General features: G+C 52.8%; 1 protein-coding gene across 1 annotated transcript; it reads left to right on the forward strand.

Moving 5' to 3' along the window:
- The first annotated feature begins 39 nt into the window (after positions 1-39).
- Positions 40-16,203, forward strand: ZC3HC1 (zinc finger C3HC-type containing 1). Its single transcript, XM_053979012.1, has 10 exons — positions 40-471; positions 3,634-3,745; positions 7,269-7,419; positions 10,133-10,216; positions 10,916-11,043; positions 11,980-12,140; positions 13,559-13,772; positions 13,945-14,151; positions 14,282-14,491; positions 15,828-16,203. Exons 1-10 carry the CDS (start codon positions 332-334, stop codon positions 15,894-15,896), a joined length of 1,476 nt encoding a protein of 491 aa, XP_053834987.1. The 5' UTR covers positions 40-331; the 3' UTR covers positions 15,897-16,203.
- Positions 16,204-17,833: the final 1,630 nt, after the last annotated feature.

The following is a 17,833-nucleotide window of genomic DNA, read 5'->3' on the forward strand; positions in this document are numbered from 1 at the left end:
CTATCAGCTGCGGGCTTGTTGGCAGGTTGGGGGAGGCTGCGGCGAGAGCGCCGCTGTGGGGAGAGCTGAGCGATCGATCCAGGCTGGAGCAATAGAGCGCCGAGAGCGGGGGGGCGCGGGGGCGTTCGCGGGGACGCTCCCGGGGACATTCGCGGGGACTTTCACGGGGGCGCCGGCGCCCCCCGAGCCCTCCGCGAGCTTCCGGAGGCCGCGCGGGGGTCGCGCGAGGTCATGAGCGACCCCTGCGGCGTGAGCGGAACGATCGTGCGCGGGCGGAACGTTCGTGCGGGCCCGCGTTTCCCGGGCCGTGACGGGAGGGGGAGGGACCAAAATGGCGGCGCCCAGCGCCGGGGGAGCGGTGGCGGCGGCGGCGGCGGGGGGGAACCGAGGGCGGCCGCCCCCCGTCACCCCCCGGCAGATCCGCGACCTCATCGACGGCGGCATCGCCACCGAGGGGCCCGGGCCCGGCGGGTGAGGGGCAGCGGCGGGGGGGACTCGCCTGCACCGGGCTGGCGTCGGGGGGAGGCCCGGCCGTGTGAGGGGAGGGGGAGGGCTGGGGGCTCCTGAGGGGACCGGGGACCCCTCGGTGTTATTTGGGGTCCTGGGGGGGGGAGCTGGAGTCGGCGGGAGCGTGGCTGGAGGGGACTGGGGGGTGCTGGGGGTCGTTACTGGGGAGAGAGAGTGGGGGAACGAGCTGGGAGCGACTGGGGAGCACTGGGAACGGGGGTGCTGGGAGGGGGCTGCGGGGACTGGGAGCACTGGGGACACTCAGGGATACTGGGAACACTGGGGAGACTCAGGGATACTGGGGAGACTCAGGGATACTGGGAGCACTGGGGAGATTTAGGGATACTGGGAGCACTGGGGAGACTTAGGGATACTGGGGAGATTCAGGGATACTGGGAATACTGGGGAGACTCAGGGATACTGGGAATACTGGGGAGAATCAGGGATACTGGGAGCACTGGGGAGACTCAGGGATACTGGGAATATTGAGGGGACTCAGGGCTGCTGGGAATACTGGGAGGACAAGGAGGTAGCAGTGGAAACACATATTGGGACACTGGGAGGGCCCTGGGGGCACTGGGAGAGTACTGAGGATACTGGGAGGGCACTGGGAGGGTACTGGGGGCACTGGAAAGGTACTGAGGATACTGGGAGGGTACTGAGGGCACTGAGAGGGTACTGGGTGCACTGGGAGAGTATTGGGGCACTGGGGGGTACTGGGAGGGTACTGGGGGCACTGGGAAGGTACTGAGGATACTGGGAGGGCACTGGGAGAGTATTGGGGGCACTGGGAGGGCACTGGGGGCACTGGGAGGGTACTGAGGATACTGGGAGGGCACTGGGGGGGCACTGGGGGCACTGGGAGAGTATTGGGGGCACTGGGAGGGCACTGGGGGCACTTGGAGGGCACTGGGGGGGCACTGGGGACACTGGGAGAGTATTGGGGGCACTGAGAGGGCACTGGGGGCACTGGGAGGGCACTGGGGGCACTGGGAGAGTACTGAGGATACTGGGAGGGCACTGGGGGGGCACTGGGGGCACTGGGAGAGTATTGGGGGCACTGAGAGGGCACTGGGGGCACTGGGAGGGCGCTGGGGGCACTGGGAGGGCACTGGGAGGGCGCTGGGGGCACTGGGAGGGCACTGGGGGCACATGGAGGGCACTGGGAGGATACTGGGGGCACTGGGAGGGCACTGGGAGGGCACTGAGAGGATACTGGGGGCACTGGGAGAGCACTGAGGGCACTGGGAGGGCACTGGGAGGGCACTGGGGGCACTGGGAGGGCACTGGGAGGGCACTGAGAGGATACTGGGGGCACTGGGAGGGTACTGGGGGCACTGGGAGAGCACTGAGGGCACTGGGGGCACTGGGGGCACTGGGAGGGCACTGGGAGGGCAGCCCAGGCAAGTGACCCGTGACGTCCCCGTGGCCTGAACTGGCCCCGTCCTGGTCACAGTGATGGTCGCACTGGGAGTCACTGGGAGTTACTGGGAGCACTGGGAGCAGGGGGGGCTGAGCTTTGGGGGTGTCCCTGCCCTGTCCCAGCCATCCCTGAGCTTTGGTCACTGCCCAGGCACTGCGATTTTATTCCTTCATTGATTCATTAGCAGTTAATTAAGAGCTGCCCATGGGGAGCTGTGGAAGATCCTTGTTAGGACAGGCCTGAGGGATGGGGGGGGTTAGGAAGTGCTTTGTTTTAAATCCTAGTCTTAAAATCCAGCTTTTTCCTAAAATCCAGCTTTTTCCTAAAATCCAGCCTTTTCCTAAAATCCAAACTTTTCCTAAAATTCAACCTTTTCCTAAAATCCAGCCATTTCCTGAATTCAGCCTTTTCCTAAAATCCAACCTTTTCCTAAAACCCAACATTTCCCAAATCCAGCCTTATACTAAAATCCAACCTTTTCCCAAAATCCAACCTTTTCCTAAAACACAGCCTTTTCCTAAATCCAGTCTTTTCCCAAATCCAGCCTTTTTCTAAAATTCAACCTTTTCCTGAAATCCAAACTTTCCTAAAATACAGCCTTTTCCTAAAATCCAGACTTTCCTAAAATCCAACCTCTTCCTAAAATCCAAACTTTCCTAAAATCCAACCTTTTCCTAAAACCCAACATTTCCCAAATCCAGCCTTTTCCTGAAATCCAACCTTTTCCTAAAATCCAGCCTTATCCTAAAATCCAACCTTTTCCCAAATCCAGCTTTTTCCTAAATCCAACCTTTTCCTAAAATCCAGCATTTACCAAATTCCAGCCATTTCCTAAATCCAACCTTTTCCTGAATTCAGCCTTTTCCTAAAATCCAGCCATTTCCCAAACCCAACCTTTTCCCAAACCCCAACCTTTCCCAAACCCAGTCTTATCCTAAAACCCAACCTTTTCCTAAAATCCATATTTTTCCTAATTCCAACCTTTTCCTAAAACCCAACATTTCCCAAAATCCAGTGTTTTCCTAAATCCAGCCTTATCCTAAAATCCAACCTTTTCCCAAATCCAGCCTTATCCTAAAATCCAACCTTTCCCAAATCCAGTCTTATCCTAAAACCCAACCTTTTCCTAAAATCCAGCTTTTTCCGAAATCCAACCTTTTCCTGAAACCCAACATTTCCCAAATCCAGCCTTATCCTAAAATCCAGCCTTTTCCTGAAATCCAGCCTTATCCTAATATCTAACCTTTCCCAAATCCAACCTTTTCCTAAAATCCAACCTTTTCCTAAAATCCATATTTTTCCTAATTCCAACCTTTTCCTAAAACCCAACATTTCCCAAAATCCAGTGTTTTCCTAAATCCAGCCTTATCCTAAAATCCAACCTTTTCCCAAATCCAGCCTTATCCTAAAATCCAACCTTTCCCAAATCCAGTCTTATCCTAAAACCCAACCTTTTCCTAAAATCCAGCCTTTTCCTAAAATCCAGCTTTATCCTAAAACCCAACATTTCCCAAATCCAACCTTTTCCTAAAATTAAACCTTTTCCTAAAATCCAATCTTTTCCCAAAATCCAGCCATTTCCTAAATCCAACCTTTTCCTAAAACCCAACACTTCCCAAAATCCAGCCTTTCCCCAAACCCCAGTGTTTTCCTGAAATGCAGGAACTTTCCCAGGAGTTTTCCTTGCTGCCTTTTCCTTTCAGGAAGGACACGTCGGACTGCTCGGAGCAAGCCAAGGGACCTTCCCAAATGGAAGCTCTTTCCTTGGAATCTGCCAGCAGGGAAGCCTATTTCAGCAGAGTGCAAACCTTCACCATATCCTTTGGGATGCTGGAAATTCCCACCTTGGAATTGTTGGGAGGAGATCCTCAGGGATCATTGATCCAATTCCTGGCCTTGCACGGCTATCCCAAAATTCCACCCTGTCCCTGAGAGCTGCTCCTGGAGCTTTGGAGATGTGACTGTTCCCTGGGGAATGCTCAGTGCCCCAGCACTCTCTAGGGAAGAGCCTTAAAATCCCATCTTTTCCTAAAATCCCATCTTTTCCTAAAATCCAGCCTCTTCCTCAAACCCAGCCTTTCCCTAAAATCCTGTCTTTTCCTAAAATCCAGCCTTTCCCTAAAATCCAGCCTTTGCCTAAATCAAACCTCTTCCTCAAATCCAGCCTCTTCCTCAAACCCAGCCTTTTCCTAAAATCCAGCCTTTCCCTAAAATCCTGTCTTTTCCTAAAATCCAGCCTTTCCCTAAAATCCTGTCTTTTCCTAAAATCCAGCCTTTCCCTAAAATCCAGCCTTTGCCTAAACCAAACCTTTTCCTAAAATCCTGCCTCTTCCTAAATCCAGCCTTTTCCTAAAATCCAACCTTTTCCCTCAAATCCTGCCTCTTCCTCATATCCAGCCTCTTCTTCAAATCCCAGCTTTTTCTAAAATCCAGCATTTTCCCAAAGTCCTGCTTCTCCTTCAAATCCCACCTTTTCCCTCAAATCCTACCTTTTCCCTAAAATCCAACCTCTTCCTAAAATCCAGCCTTTTCCTAAATGCAACTTCTTCCTGAAAGCTAGCCTTTTCCTGAATTCCAGCCTTTCCCTAAAATCCCGCCTCTTCCTAAATCCAGCCTTTCCCTAAAATCCCACCTCTTCTTCAAATGCAGCCTCTTCCTCAAATCCCACCTCTTCCTAAAATCCAACATTTTCCCAAAATCCTGCCTTTTCCTAAAATCCTGCCTCTCCCTCAAATCCTGCCTTTTCTTATAATCCAAGCTTTTCCTAAATCCAACCTCTTCCTAAATCCAACCTCTTCCTAAAATCCAACTTTTTCCTAAATCCAACCTTTTCCTAAAATCCAACCTCTTCCTAAAGTCCTACCTTTTCCTGAAATCCCGCTTTTCCTCAAATCCCGCCTTTTCCTATAATCCAAGCTTTTCCTAAATCCAACCTCTTCCTAAAATCCAACCTTTTCCTAAATCCAACTTTTTCCTAGAATCCAACCTCTTCCTAAAATCCAACTTTTTCCTAAATCCATCCTCTTCCTAAAATCCAACTTTTTCCTAAATCCAACCTTTTCCTAAAATCCAACCTCCTCCTAAAATCCAACCTCTTCCTAAAATCCAACTTTTTCCTAAATCCAACCTCTTCCTAAAATCCAACCTCTTCCTAAAATCCAACTTTTTCCTAAATCCAACCTCTTCCTAAAATCCAACCTCTTCCTAAAATCCAACTATTTCCTAAATCCAACTTTTTCCTAAATCCAACCTTTTCCTAAAATCCAACTTTTTCCTAAATCCAACCTCTTCCTAAAATCCAACCTTTTCCTAAAATCCAACTTTTTCCTCAATCCAGCCTCTTTCTAAACCCAGCCTTTTCCTAAAATCCCGCCTCTCCTAAACTCCCCCGAGCACGCTCCCGCCACTCCCTGCGTTCCTGCCCTGCTCCCGCTCCCTCTGCTTGCCCTCCCGAGCACGCTGCAGCCCGCTCCCAGCTCTCCCTCTCTCGGAAGGATTCCCCAGCCCATGAAAAACTGGGAATTCTGGCCGGGAATTCTGGGTGCTGTCTCCTTTCCCCATCCCATAAAAAGCCAGGAATTCTGGCTGTTGTCTCCTTTCCCCATCCCATAAAAAGCCCGGGAATTCTGGCTGTTGTCTCCTTTCCCCATCCCATAAAAAGCCCGGGAATTCTGGCTGTTGTCTCCTTTCCCCATCCCATAAAAAGCCCGGGAATTCTGGCTGTTGTCTCCTTTCCCCATCCCATAAAAAGCCCGGGAATTCTGGCTGTTGTCTCCTTTCCCCATCCCATAAAAAGCCGGGAATTCTGGGTGCTGTCTCCTTTCCCCATCCCATAAAAAGCCGGGAATTCTGGGTGCTGTCTCCTTTCACCATCCCATGAAAAGCCGGGAATTCTGGCCGGGAATTCTGGCTGTTGTCTCCTTTCCCCATCCCATAAAAAGCTGGGAATTCTGGCTGTTGTCTCCTTTCCCCATCCCATAAAAAGCCCGGGAATTCTGGCTGTTGTCTCCTTTCCCCATCCCATAAAAAGCTGGGAATTCTGGCTGGGAATTCTGGCCATTGTCTCCTTTCCCCAGTCCATGAAAAGCTGGGAATTCTGGGCACTCTCTCCTTTCCCCATCCCATAAAAAGCCCGGGAATTCTGGGTGCTGTCTCCTTTCCCCAGCCCATAAAAAACCCAGGAATTCTGGCTGTTGTCTCCTTTCCCCATCCCATAAAAAGCCGGGAATTCTGGGTGCTGTCTCCTTTCCCCAGCCCATAAAAAACCCAGGAATTCTGGCTGTTGTCTCCTTTCCCCATCCCATAAAAAGCCGGGAATTTTGTCTGGGAATTCTGGCTGTTGTCTCCTTTCCCCATCCCATAAAAAGCCGGGAATTCTGGCTGTTGTCTCCTTTCCCCATCCCATAAAAAGCCCAGGAATTCTGGCTGTTGTCTCCTTTCCCCACCCCATAAAAAGCTGGGAATTCTGGCCGGGAATTCTGGCCATTGTCTCCTTTCCCCAGTCCATGAAAAGCTGGGAATTCTGGGCACTCTCTCCTTTCCCCATCCCATAAAAAGCTGGGAATTCTGGCCGGGAATTCTGGCTGTTGTCTCCTTTCCCCATCCCATAAAAAGCCGGGAATTCTGGCCGTTGTCTCCTTTCCCCATCCCATAAAAAGCCGGGAATTCTGGGTGCTGTCTCCTTTCCCCATCCCATAAAAAGCCGGGAATTCTGGCTGTTGTCTCCTTTCCCCATCCCATAAAAAGCCGGGAATTCTGGCTGTTGTCTCCTTTCCCCAGCCCATAAAAAGCCGGGAACTCTGGCTGTTGTCTCCTTTCCCCATCCCATAAAAAGCTGGGAATTCTGGCTGTTGTCTCCTTTCCCCATCCCATAAAAAGCTGGGAATTCTGGCTGTTGTCTCCTTTCCCCACCCCATAAAAAGCTGGGAATTCTGGCCGGGAATTCTGGCCATTGTCTCCTTTCCCCAGTCCATGAAAAGCTGGGAATTCTGGGCACTCTCTCCTTTCCCCATCCCATAAAAAGCTGGGAATTCTGGCCGGGAATTCTGGCTGTTGTCTCCTTTCCCCATCCCATAGAAAGCCGGGAATTCTGGCTGTTGTCTCCTTTCCCCATCCCATAGGAAGCCGGGAATTCTGGCCGTTGTCTCCTTTCCCCATCCCATAGAAAGCCGGGAATTCTGGCTGTTGTCTCCTTTCCCCATCCCATAGAAAGCCGGGAATTCTGGCTGTTGTCTCCTTTCCCCAGCCCATAAAAAACCCAGGAATTCTGGGTGCTGTCTCCTTTCCCCATCCCATAGAAAGCCGGGAATTCTGGCCGTTGTGTCCTTGACGGGCTCACCCGCTGAAGTGGGCGGGCAAGCCGCACGCGCTGTCCCCGCTGGTGTGCGCCAGGTTCGGCTGGCTCAACGTGGAGTGTGACCTGCTCAGGTGCTCCAGCTGCCAGGCCTACCTGTGCGTGAGCCTGCAGCTCGCCTTCGACCTCAGCAACTGTGAGCAGCTCGGGATTTCGGGATCTTTTTTGGGATTTCGGGATGCAGCGGCTTCCAGGGGCGCCGGAGTTTGGGGTGTCTGGGAAAGCAGCTCAAGGGAAATGAGTGGTGTTTAGCTGGGGGTGGGGTGGGATAATCGATCCTGGTTTGTGTCAGGGAATTCCAGCTGGGAGAGGTCGTGGAATTGTCAGGAGTTTGGGTTGGGAGGGATCTTAAAGCTTGTCCTGTTCTGTCCCGAGTGTCCAGGGAATGGTGGTTCTAAGGAGTGATGGTTTCAGGGAATGCTGGTTCCAAGGAATGGTGGTCTCAGGGAATGATGATTCCAAGGAATGGTGGTCTCAGGGAATGATGGTCTCAGAGAATGATGATTCCAAGGAATGGGGGTCTCAGGGAATGATGATTCCAAGGAATTATGGTTTCAGGGAATGATGGTTCCAAGGAATGGTGGTCTCAGGGAATGATGATTCCAAGGAATTATGGTTTCAGGGAATGATGGTTCCAATGAATTATGGTTTCAGGGAATGATGATTCCAAGGAATGGGGGTCTCAGGGAATGCTGGTTCCAAGGAATGGGGGTCTCAGGGAATGATGGTTCCAAGGAATTATGGTCTCAGGGAATGATGATTCCAAGGAATGGGGGTCTCAGGGAATGATGGTTCCAAGGAATCATGGTTTCAGGGAATGCTGGTTCCGAGGAATGATGATCTCAGGGAATGATGGTCCCGAGGAATTACATTTTCAGGGAATGATGGTCCCAAGGAATGATGGTCCCAAGGAATGATAATTCCAAGGAATGATAATTCCAAGGAATGATGGTCCCAAGGAATGATGGTCCCAAGGAATGATGGTTCCAAGGAATGATAATTCCAAGGAATGATAATTCCAAGGAATGATGGTCCCAAGGAATGATGGTCCCAAGGAATGATGGTTCCAAGGAATGATAATTCCAAGGAATGATGGTCCCAAGGAATGATAATTCCAAGGAATGATAATTCCAAGGAATGATGGTCCCAAGGAATGATGGTCCCAAGGAATGATGGTTCCAAGGAATGCTGGTCCTAAAGAATGATGGTTCTAAGGAATTATGTTTTCAGGGAATGATGGCGCCAGGAGTGATGGTTCCAGGGAATGATGATCCCAGGGAGTGATGGCCCCAGGAAATGATGGAATTCTCACTGTAAAAAATGTCTTCTTTCCATTGGGATGGACCTTCCCAGCACACTCTGTCCCCACTGCTCTTTTGTCCTCCCCATGGAAAGGAGACCCTCCATCCTTTTTGCACCCATTCTTTAAGGACTGGAAAACCCCAGAGAGGTTCCAAACCTCAAATCAGACCAAAGGGAATTATCCAAAAACGTCTGAAACACTTCCAGGCTTGGGGCACTGATCACCTCTTGGAATATTCCAGACTTGGATCATCTTGCTAGAGAAACAGTTCCTAATGTTGAGCCTGAGCCTCCCCTGGTGCAGATTTGAGCCATTCCCATGCTGGAATTCCATGCCAGTCTTGCCACAGGATTCCAGGGAGAAGAGTTCAGCACTTCCCTCCTCCAGAAGTTGCAGAGTTCACCCCTCATCCTCCTTTTCTCCAAAAAATCCCAAGGCTCTCAGCCTCCTTCCAGGTTTTCCAGCCATTTCTCCAGCCTCATTGCCCTCTGGATGCATTTAAGGATCTGAAAATCCTTAAAAAAAAAATCTCTTTTCTTTCCCAATTCCTGGATCTGCTTTCCTGATCCTCCACTGAATTTTTCCAGTGTGGAAAAATTGCTTGGTGGTTGCTGCTCACCAAGGCCATTCAGGCAGAAATTACGTTGTGAGATTTAATTATTCCTTATTTAACTCCTTATTGTCCCACAAGGAAGTGTCATCCCCACTTCTCAATTTTCCTGGCTTCAATTCCCCTGGAAGTGGACACAGGGAGCACATTCCTGCTGCCTGCCAAGTGCTGCCATGTGGGAATACTGAGCCTTCCCTTTTGGGTCACTCAGTATCAACATTCCCTATTTATTCACATTATCTCTGTTAAATAAACCTTGGCCTAAATTATTCCACTGGAAATCATGGGGTTAGAAAAATCTAAAATAATCAAAGATGGGAAAAAAGGCATCGAAAAACAAATTGAAAAAGAAATTATTTGATTCTGAAAACGTAAGTGAAATTAAATGTCAGATCTTTTTTTTTTTTTTTTTTTTTTTTGGTTTTGGGGAAGTTTGATTTCCAGACATGGCTGGGATTTGGCTCCTACAGCTGGGGTGGAGGGATCAGCTCAGCCAGGGATTGGCAGCATCCCAGGAGGAAAAACTGGCAGGATCCAGCAGGTTTTGTGCCCGTGGTTGGCTTGGGCTGTTTTTCCACAGGCTCCCCTGTGCCTGGGAATGGGAATGGGAGGGATTTTGGCTGTGGGCAGGTGGAGCTGCTGAGGTGACATTTGCTGCTCTGGGGCTGCCTGAGGGAGCCTGGAATTCCTCTTGGTGGGAAAAGGGGGGAGAAATCTGATGTTGAAATCCTGGATGTGCTGAAAAGCACGGGAAGTTTAAAATTCTCAGCATCCAGGATTCCAACAGTCTGAGGTGAAGCTTCAGGCTGTGCAGCCTCCAGCCTCAGGCAGCATCCTGGGAAATCCTGGGAAAGCATCCCAGGGAAACTCTGCCACCCTGGTGGCTTCCTCTCCTGGCTTGGTTTTCCTGGCCATTCCCTGAGTTTTTCCCTGCAGACAAGGAGCGCTGTGAGGAGCTCAGGAAGGCCCTGAGCACTGCCCACGAGAAGTTCTGCTTCTGGCCAGACAGCCCCTGCCCAGGTGGGTGCCTCAGATTCCTGCATTATTCCCATTTTTTCCCCCCCTTTCCATTGTTATTCCTGTCATCACACTCTCCTTCTCCCTGTGGGAATGGTGGAATACAACAGGAAAGCAACACCCCTGAGCAGCCTCAGCAAATAAAAGCCCCAGGGCTGTATCCAGCTTTTCCTGACCTTTGGGTGCCTCTGGAGCAGTTAAAATGGTTTTGGGGTGTACCTGAGAGGGGACAGGGGAGATTGGGTGTCATGGAATGCTCAGAGAGGGACAGATCCTGTCTTGGGAGCTGTGCTGCTTGGGAATGCTGTGAAGAGAAAAGGCTGTGCTGAGCTTTTCCTTTAAAAGCCAGAAAAACAATCATGGAATTGTTGGGGTTGGAAGGGACCTTAAAGCCCACCCAGTGCCACCCCTGCCATGGCAGGGACACCTTCCACCATCCCAGGCTGCTCCAAGCCCCATCCAGCCTGGCCTTGGACATTCCAGGGATCCAGGGGCAGCCCCAGCTGCTCTGGCAATTCCAGCCCAGCCAGGAATTCCCAATTCCCAATGTCCCACCTAAACTTTTCCTCCTTCAGCTTAAGGTCATTCCCTCTTACCCTGTCACTGCATTTACGTGGAGACCCTGGCTGGGCTCGTGTCCTCCCCTTCCCTGTGGGATAAGGAGGGGTTGGGAATGCTGAGCACAGCTTCTGCTCTCCCCAGATCGCTTTGCCAAGCTGCTGGTGGACGAGCCCAGAGTCCTCCTCCAGGACTTCCTGGATCGCTTCCAGAGCCTGTGTCAGCTGGAGCTGCAGCTGCCCTCCCTCAAACCAGAAGACCTGAAAAACATGGTGAGTTCCCTCCTGCTCCCAAAATCTGCAGCATTCCAGGCTCCAGGGACGAGCCTGGGCCCACCCAAAATCAGGAATTTCAGCCTGTGTGTGTGTGAGGGATCTGCTCCCACCTTGTTTTTTCCCTTGGACGTTCCCCGTGTGGAGGTTCCACCATGGAAACGTGTGAAGAGGAGTTTGGAACGGCTCATCAGCTGGGAAGTGTGTCTGGTTCCCACTCTGGACCTTTCCCAGTGTCCAGGCTGCTCTGTGGTGCCTAGGAGAGGGAATTTGGGATCCCACAGACTCCTTTGGGAGCTCTCCCTGGCAGCTCCAAGCGCTCCATGAGAAGGGGCAGCCCACGGATTCCTCCTTTAGCTGGGATGTCTGGAGACAGGAATCTGGGATGCCAGGGGATGCCACCCTGAACCTGAGGTGTGGGCAGAGACCTGGGAAGGTGAAGGAGCTCGAGGAGGCTCCACAAGCAGGAGGGAAAAGCAGGAAAAGGCAGGAACAAGTGTGGAATTGTCACCCTGCAGGAACCTGTCCTGGCCCTGCTCCGCCGCAGCCAAGTCTGGCTCATTGGACACTCCTTTGCCAGGGAGCAGATGGCTCTGGGCAGGCAGGAGCTGTGTGGGATCCAGGGAATCTTCATCCATTCAGCACAGCCACAGGGGTGTTTTGGGGCTGGCTGAGCTCGGAAAGCACCGGGAGACTCCCAAAGCCACGGCAGGAACGGGACCTGCTCCACTGCTCGGGGGAGCAGATGGTGCCTGGGCAGATCTCATGGAGTGGGGAGCCAGAGGCAAGGAGGATCACTCTGAGTGGCTTTTCCCTGTTAACCAGAGCTGGGGGTGATGCACGATGCAATTCCAGGGGGTGGAAAAAGGGATTTTTCTCCATGCGGGACAGGATTTGGGAGTAAAGCCCAGTGCATTTGATCCCTGTGCTCTGCAGTCCCTGACAGAGGAAAGGATCACTCGGCTCCTCCAGCTCATCGGGGAGGAGCTGGAGCACAAAGGAGCAGAGGGAGAGAAGCCTCCTGGGAAGTTTTCCACGGAAATCCTGCAGGTGCACGTTCCTGCCTGCATCCTGGCGCTGTGTGGCTGGACCTGCAGGTGGGCAGGGCTGCAGGGATGGGCCTGGAATGTCCCTCACGCTCTGGGCTTGCCATCAAAGCTCTTGGAGGCTGGAGGGATGTGGAATGTTCAGTATCCCTTTTTTCACCATTTTTCTATTTTCCCTCTTTCTCACCATGCTTCTGCCTCACTGATTTTATTTTCCCAGTTTCTCTGTTTTTCACTACTCCCCTGCTTCCTTTGTTGTCAGTGTTTTCCAATTTTCCCTCTTTCACTAGGATCCTGCTTCCTTTTTTTAACTATTTTCCCACTTTTCCACTACATTCCTGCTTCCCTTATTTTACCACCTTTTCCCCTCTTTTTCACTAGGATCCCGCTTCCTTTTTAAAACTATTTTCACATTTTCCTCTACATTCCTGCTTTCCTTATTTTACCTCTTTTTCACTAGGATCCTGCTTCCTTTTTTTAACTATCTTCCCACTTTTCCACTACATTCCTGCTTCCCTTATTTTACCACCTTTTCCCCACTTTTTCACTAGGATCCTGCTTCCTTTTTTTAACTATTTTCACATTTTCCTCTACATTCCTGCTTCCCTTATTTTACCACATTTTTTCCCTCTTTTCCCCTCCTCTGTTCCTGCTTCCTGGCAAGGCTAAACACAACTTCAAAGTTTAAATCAACGTCATAGATGGGATTTAATGGACTTATTTCCCTGACTTTTCCAAGCCCAGGCTTATCCCTGACCACCTCTCCTGACTTTCCCCAACCCTGGAAGTGTCCAAGGCTGGGTTGGATGGGGCTTGGAGCAAGCTGGGATAGTGGGAAGTGTCCCTGCCCATGAGGGGTTGGAATGAGATGATCTTTAAGATCTGTTTGAACCCATCCTGTGATCCCATGAGGACTCCATGGGGATTCCATGAGGATTCAATGAGGGTCCTATGGGGATTCCATGGGGATTCCATGAGAATCCCATGGGGATTCCATGAGGATTCAATGGGGATCCTATGGGGATTCCATGAGGATTCCATGAGGATCCCATGGGCATTCCATGGGGATCCCATGAGGATTCCATGGGCATTCCATGGGGATCCCATGAGGATTCCATGGGGATTCCATGAGGATCCCATGGGGATCCCATGGGCATTCCATGGGAATTCCATGAGGACTCAGTGAGGATCCCATGGGGATCCCATGGGCATTCCATGAGGATTCTATGAGGATCCTATGGGGATTCATTGAGGATTCAGTGAGGATCCCATGGGCATTCCATGAAGATCCCATGGGGATTCCATGGGAATTCCATGAGGATTCACTGAAGATCCCATGGGGATCCCATGAGGATGCCATGAGGATCCTATGGAGATCCCATGGGCATTCCATGAGGATCCCATGGGGATCCCATGAGGATCCCATGGGCATTCCATGGGGATCCCATGACTTGGCTCTGTCCCTGCAGCGCTGCCTCGGGCTCCATGAACCTCTCGGTGATCACCTGCTCCCGCTGCATGAGGAAGGTGGGGCTGTGGGGCTTCCACCAGCTGGAATCGGCTGCCGAGCCGGATTCCTGCGGCTCCAGCAGCACCGCCCCGGCTGCTCCCGAGCGCTTCCCGCCCGTTCCCACATCCCCACGCAGGATGCTGACGCGGAGCCAGGATCCAGCATCCGAGCAGGTACGTCCCGCAGCTGGGCAGGGCAGGGACACTTGGCCAGCTCCAGCTGTTCCAAGTCCCTCGTCCACATCCAATGGACGCATCTGTGGGGCGGGAAGGGCTCCTGTGGGATGGCTGAGGGGGGTTGGAGCCAGCAGAGGAGCTCCGTTAATCCCGTTTTTCCCCCCAGCAGCACGAGAAGAGCCCATCCCCAGTTGTGTCCCGCCCACGGGGTTGGGATTCTCCCAACTCCATGGACAGGGGCGAGTTGGATGTGACCAGCCCCGCTCTGAGGAGCCGCCCCGTGACCCGGAGCATGGGACAGGGGGACAACATGGAAGTGCCATCCAGTCCTGTCCGCAGGGCCAAGCGGGCACGGCTCTGCTCCTCCAGCAGCTCGGTGAGTGATCCGGGCGGGCTGGTCCTCATCCAGGGATTTGGTGTTGTAATTTGGGCACAAAGAGGGCTTCTTGGAGTCTCTAAACCACCCCATTGTTGTGTCCCTTCTCTGTCACCTCCTCGCTTCCCAGGACACTTCCTTGAGGAGCTTCTTTCACCCCAGCTCGCAGCACCGTGATTGGTGTCCCTGGGTCAGCACTGGGGAGGGAGAGGAATCCCTGGAAGATGCTGCATCCCAGACAGAGAAGGAGCCTGGGAAGGCTGAGCCAGGCTGGGAAGTGGTGCTGAAGAGGCTCCTTGGCATCCAAAAATGTGACACAGTGTCCGAAACGGAGCCAGTGGTGAGCCTGGGGCATCCCAACTTCTCTAGGCAGCAAAAATTTGGGATGGATGGGCTTTGTTTGGGATCAATCCCAGCCAGAGCTGCTGGCATTCCCACAGCCAGGCTCCATCCAAGGCTGGGCTGTGCTGGAGCTGCTCGAGGGCTGCTATAAATAACAGTGCTGCTCAAGATCTGGTTTCATTCCGTGTGCCCAGAGCTCCTCTCTGCAGCCATCCCAATTCCTGGCTCCAGGCTCTTGGGTTGCCAGGTTTGCTGAGGCCACAGCTCCCTCCCCGTGTGGCTGTGGAGCAGCTGCTGCCTCCCTGGATCTCATTATCCACTTGGATTCCTCCTGCCAGCTCCTTCCTGCTTCGCTTGGAGCTCAGGGGAGCGGTGGAGCATTCCCCCTTCAGGATTTGTCCTGGGGGTTTCGTGTGATTTGTGTCCCCAAAAGGTCCCTTCTAGTGGAAGATGTCCCTGCCCACAGCAGGGGGTTGGAACTGGGTGATCTTTAAGGTCCCTTCCAACCCAAACCATTCCATGATTCCGTGATTCTGCCATGTGCCAGGAAAGCTCCAGATGGTCCAGTGGGACCAGTCACAAGTCAGAGGCACCAGACCCAACTGGAGCAGGGGATGGTTGGAGCCCCTTCCTGCTTTTTGGGATCCCTTCCTGCTTTTTGGGGTCCGTTCCTGCTGTTTGGAGCCCCTTCCTGCTTTTTGGAGCCCCTTCCTGCCTTTTGGAGCCCCTTCCTGCCTTTTGGGATCCCTTCCTGCTTTTTGGAGCCCCTTCCTGCTTTTTGGGGTCCGTTCCTGCTTTTTGGAGCCCCTTCCTGCCTTTTGGAGCCCCTTCCTGCCTTTTGGGATCCCTTCCTGCTTTTTGGAGCCCCTTCCTGCTTTTTGGGGTCCGTTCCTGCTGTTTGGAGCCCCTTCCTGCTTTTTGGAGCCCCTTCCTGCCTTTTGGGATCCCTTCCTGCCTTTTGGGATCCCTTCCTGCCTTTTGGGATCCCTTCCTGCTATTTGGAGCCCCTTCCTGCCTTTTGGGATCCCTTCCTGCTTTTTGAGGTCCCTTCCTGCTTTTTGGGATACTTTCCTGCCTTTTGGGATCCCTTCCTGCTTTTTGAGGTCCCTTCCTGCTTTTTGGGGTCCCTTCCTGCTTCTTGCTTGTAGTCTCCTTGTTCTCCCCTCCAGCTGGCCAATTGGGATCATGAAAATGAGGAACACACTGCTGTCCTGGCAGCCAGCTGGGATATTTTGGATTTGCTGCAGTTCCTCCTCGTGCCCTTTGCCAGCGGCGGTTGCAGGTCCCGCTCCAGTGCCTTGACAAAGCTGTTGCTTTGTTCCCGTCTTTTCCAGAGCCTCTCGGAGAAGTCCTGCAAGGTGTTCCGCATTTTCCGGCAGTGGGAGAGCACGAGCTCCTCCTGAGCAGCACGGGGGCACGCTGAGAGATCCAAACCTCTGCGTGGTTCCTGCGGCGGCTCCGTGCCCCCGGGGAAGGGGACCCGAGGAAGCTCCGTGCCAAACGGAGCCCCGGCCACGCTGGGATCCCCCTTCCCCGACTGCCCTGCCTTCACAAACTGCTGCTGTGTCCCTCCCTCCGAGGGCTGGACAGCCCTGCCCGCAGCTGGCATGTGCTGGGGGGTGACAAGGGGACGCCGTCACCTCCCCAAGGTGGCCGTGGCGCCGGCAGCGCACGGAAGCGACGCCAGGTGGGAATAAACATTTCATTTTTGTTGGTTTTTTTTTTTTTTTTTTTTTTGCTTTTGCTTTTCCCCGGGGTAGGAGGAGCTCTGAACCTGGTGTGGCTCCTGTATCCCTCAGGATTCTTGTCCTTATGGGATCAATGTCCTGCTGCCTCCCTGTTTCCCACTCCACAAAAATGCCCGTTGTGGGCGTTTTTCCGTTGCCTCAATCCCTGTCCCTCTACTGATGGCCATTTTGGGGTGATGAATCCCTCTGGCTGGAAGGTGGGGTTCCCAAAACCTGGGAAGAGGTGAGTTTCCATGCCTTGGGCTGCTGGGAAGGGAATGGTGTCATCCCCATCCTTGAGGATATTGGGGAAAGGGCTTTGGGAAGGGCTGGGATTCCACAGACAACCTGGCACAGTTGGATCTCCTCCCTCCAGGTGTGTGGATGTGGGTGGAGGCACAGGGATATGTCATTCCTCTTTTTTTTTTTTTTTGTTTTTTTTTGGAAAGGATCTCCTGCCTCCATTTCCCCAGCCCCATCTCCGAGGTTTCATCTGTCTCATGCCCTTGGGATGGATTTTGGGATTCTGGCTGCCCTGTGCCTGGGAATGCAGTGTCTGCCTTGCTCAGGGCTGATCCTAGCTCTCCCTGAACCCCAAAATTTGGGGATGCACCTGGCCAGCTGGGGGCTTCTCCTGGGATCCACCGTTTTGGGATCTTGCCCTCTTGGGCAGGAATCCCACGGGAAGCAGCAGGGCCTGAATTTGGGTGGATTCCCTTCCTTTCCTGAATTACAGGGCCCTAACGAGGGGCTGCTGCACCCCATGGCCCTGCTGGGCTGGGAGTTGGGGTGGGAATGGGGATACCCCCAATCCAGAGGGACGAGGATGGGCAGGGAAGAGCCCCTTTTCCAGCTGCCTGCACCTACAGATCCCCCATCCCCAAGAGCCCCCCGTGCTTTCCCCATTGCTTACATCTCCCTGGAACTCTGGTTTCCCCATTTCCAGTGGTTTCCAGCAGTTCCCTTTGGCTCCCTCTATTCCCTACATTCCCTATCCATGGATTCTCCTGGCTCTCCCCCGCCCATCTCTGATCAGGGGAAATCATGGTTTCCCCGAATCATGGTTTGCACCCAATCCAGGGAGGATGATATTCCCATCCCGGGGTGGGAAAGCCCAGCCACGACCCCTCTGTCCCAATTTCCAGACCGAGGAGCGCTCAGAGGATCCCCAAAATCCCCTCTGCACCCACATTCCAAGCTTTGGGTGCTGTAAGAGTGGCATTGAGGTATTCCAAAAAAGGATCAGGGTGCTGTTGTAGTCCCTGGTATCCTGGAATAATCCCTGGTGTTTCACAGATGGAATAGAAGCATTGCAAGAAATTATGGTAAAATCCTTGTTTTTCCCTGTCCAGTTCTCCCAGTCACTTGGAACCAGTCAGGGAATATTGTGGCCTGGGAAATACAGGATCCTCTATCCCAAGTTTTCCAGCTGCTCTGCTCAAATAGAACCCCGTTCCCCTGCCAGATCCCCCCCCTGAATTGCGGGGTGTGGATTTGAGTCCCCTCAGGTTGGTGTCACCTCCTGCCCCTGCCAAACTCGGGGCATTAAATGGAGGAGCTTTTTGGGATTCTTTGGCTGTGTGTCCTCCCCACAGGGGGAGGAAGCACGGGGG

This window comes from Vidua macroura, chromosome 5 (genome assembly GCF_024509145.1).
Source record: "Vidua macroura isolate BioBank_ID:100142 chromosome 5, ASM2450914v1, whole genome shotgun sequence".
NCBI lineage: Eukaryota > Metazoa > Chordata > Aves > Passeriformes > Viduidae > Vidua > Vidua macroura.

Coding starts and splice junctions, on each gene's coding strand:
- ZC3HC1 (XM_053979012.1), top strand. CDS start 332: ATGGCGGCGCCCAGCGCCGGGGGAGCGGTGGCGGCGGCGGCGGCGGGG. Junction 10,217..10,915: donor GCCAGACAGCCCCTGCCCAG/GTGGGTGCCTCA, acceptor TGCTCTCCCCAG/ATCGCTTTGCCAAGCTGCTG. Junction 13,773..13,944: donor AGGATCCAGCATCCGAGCAG/GTACGTCCCGCA, acceptor TCCCCCCAGCAG/CACGAGAAGAGCCCATCCCC.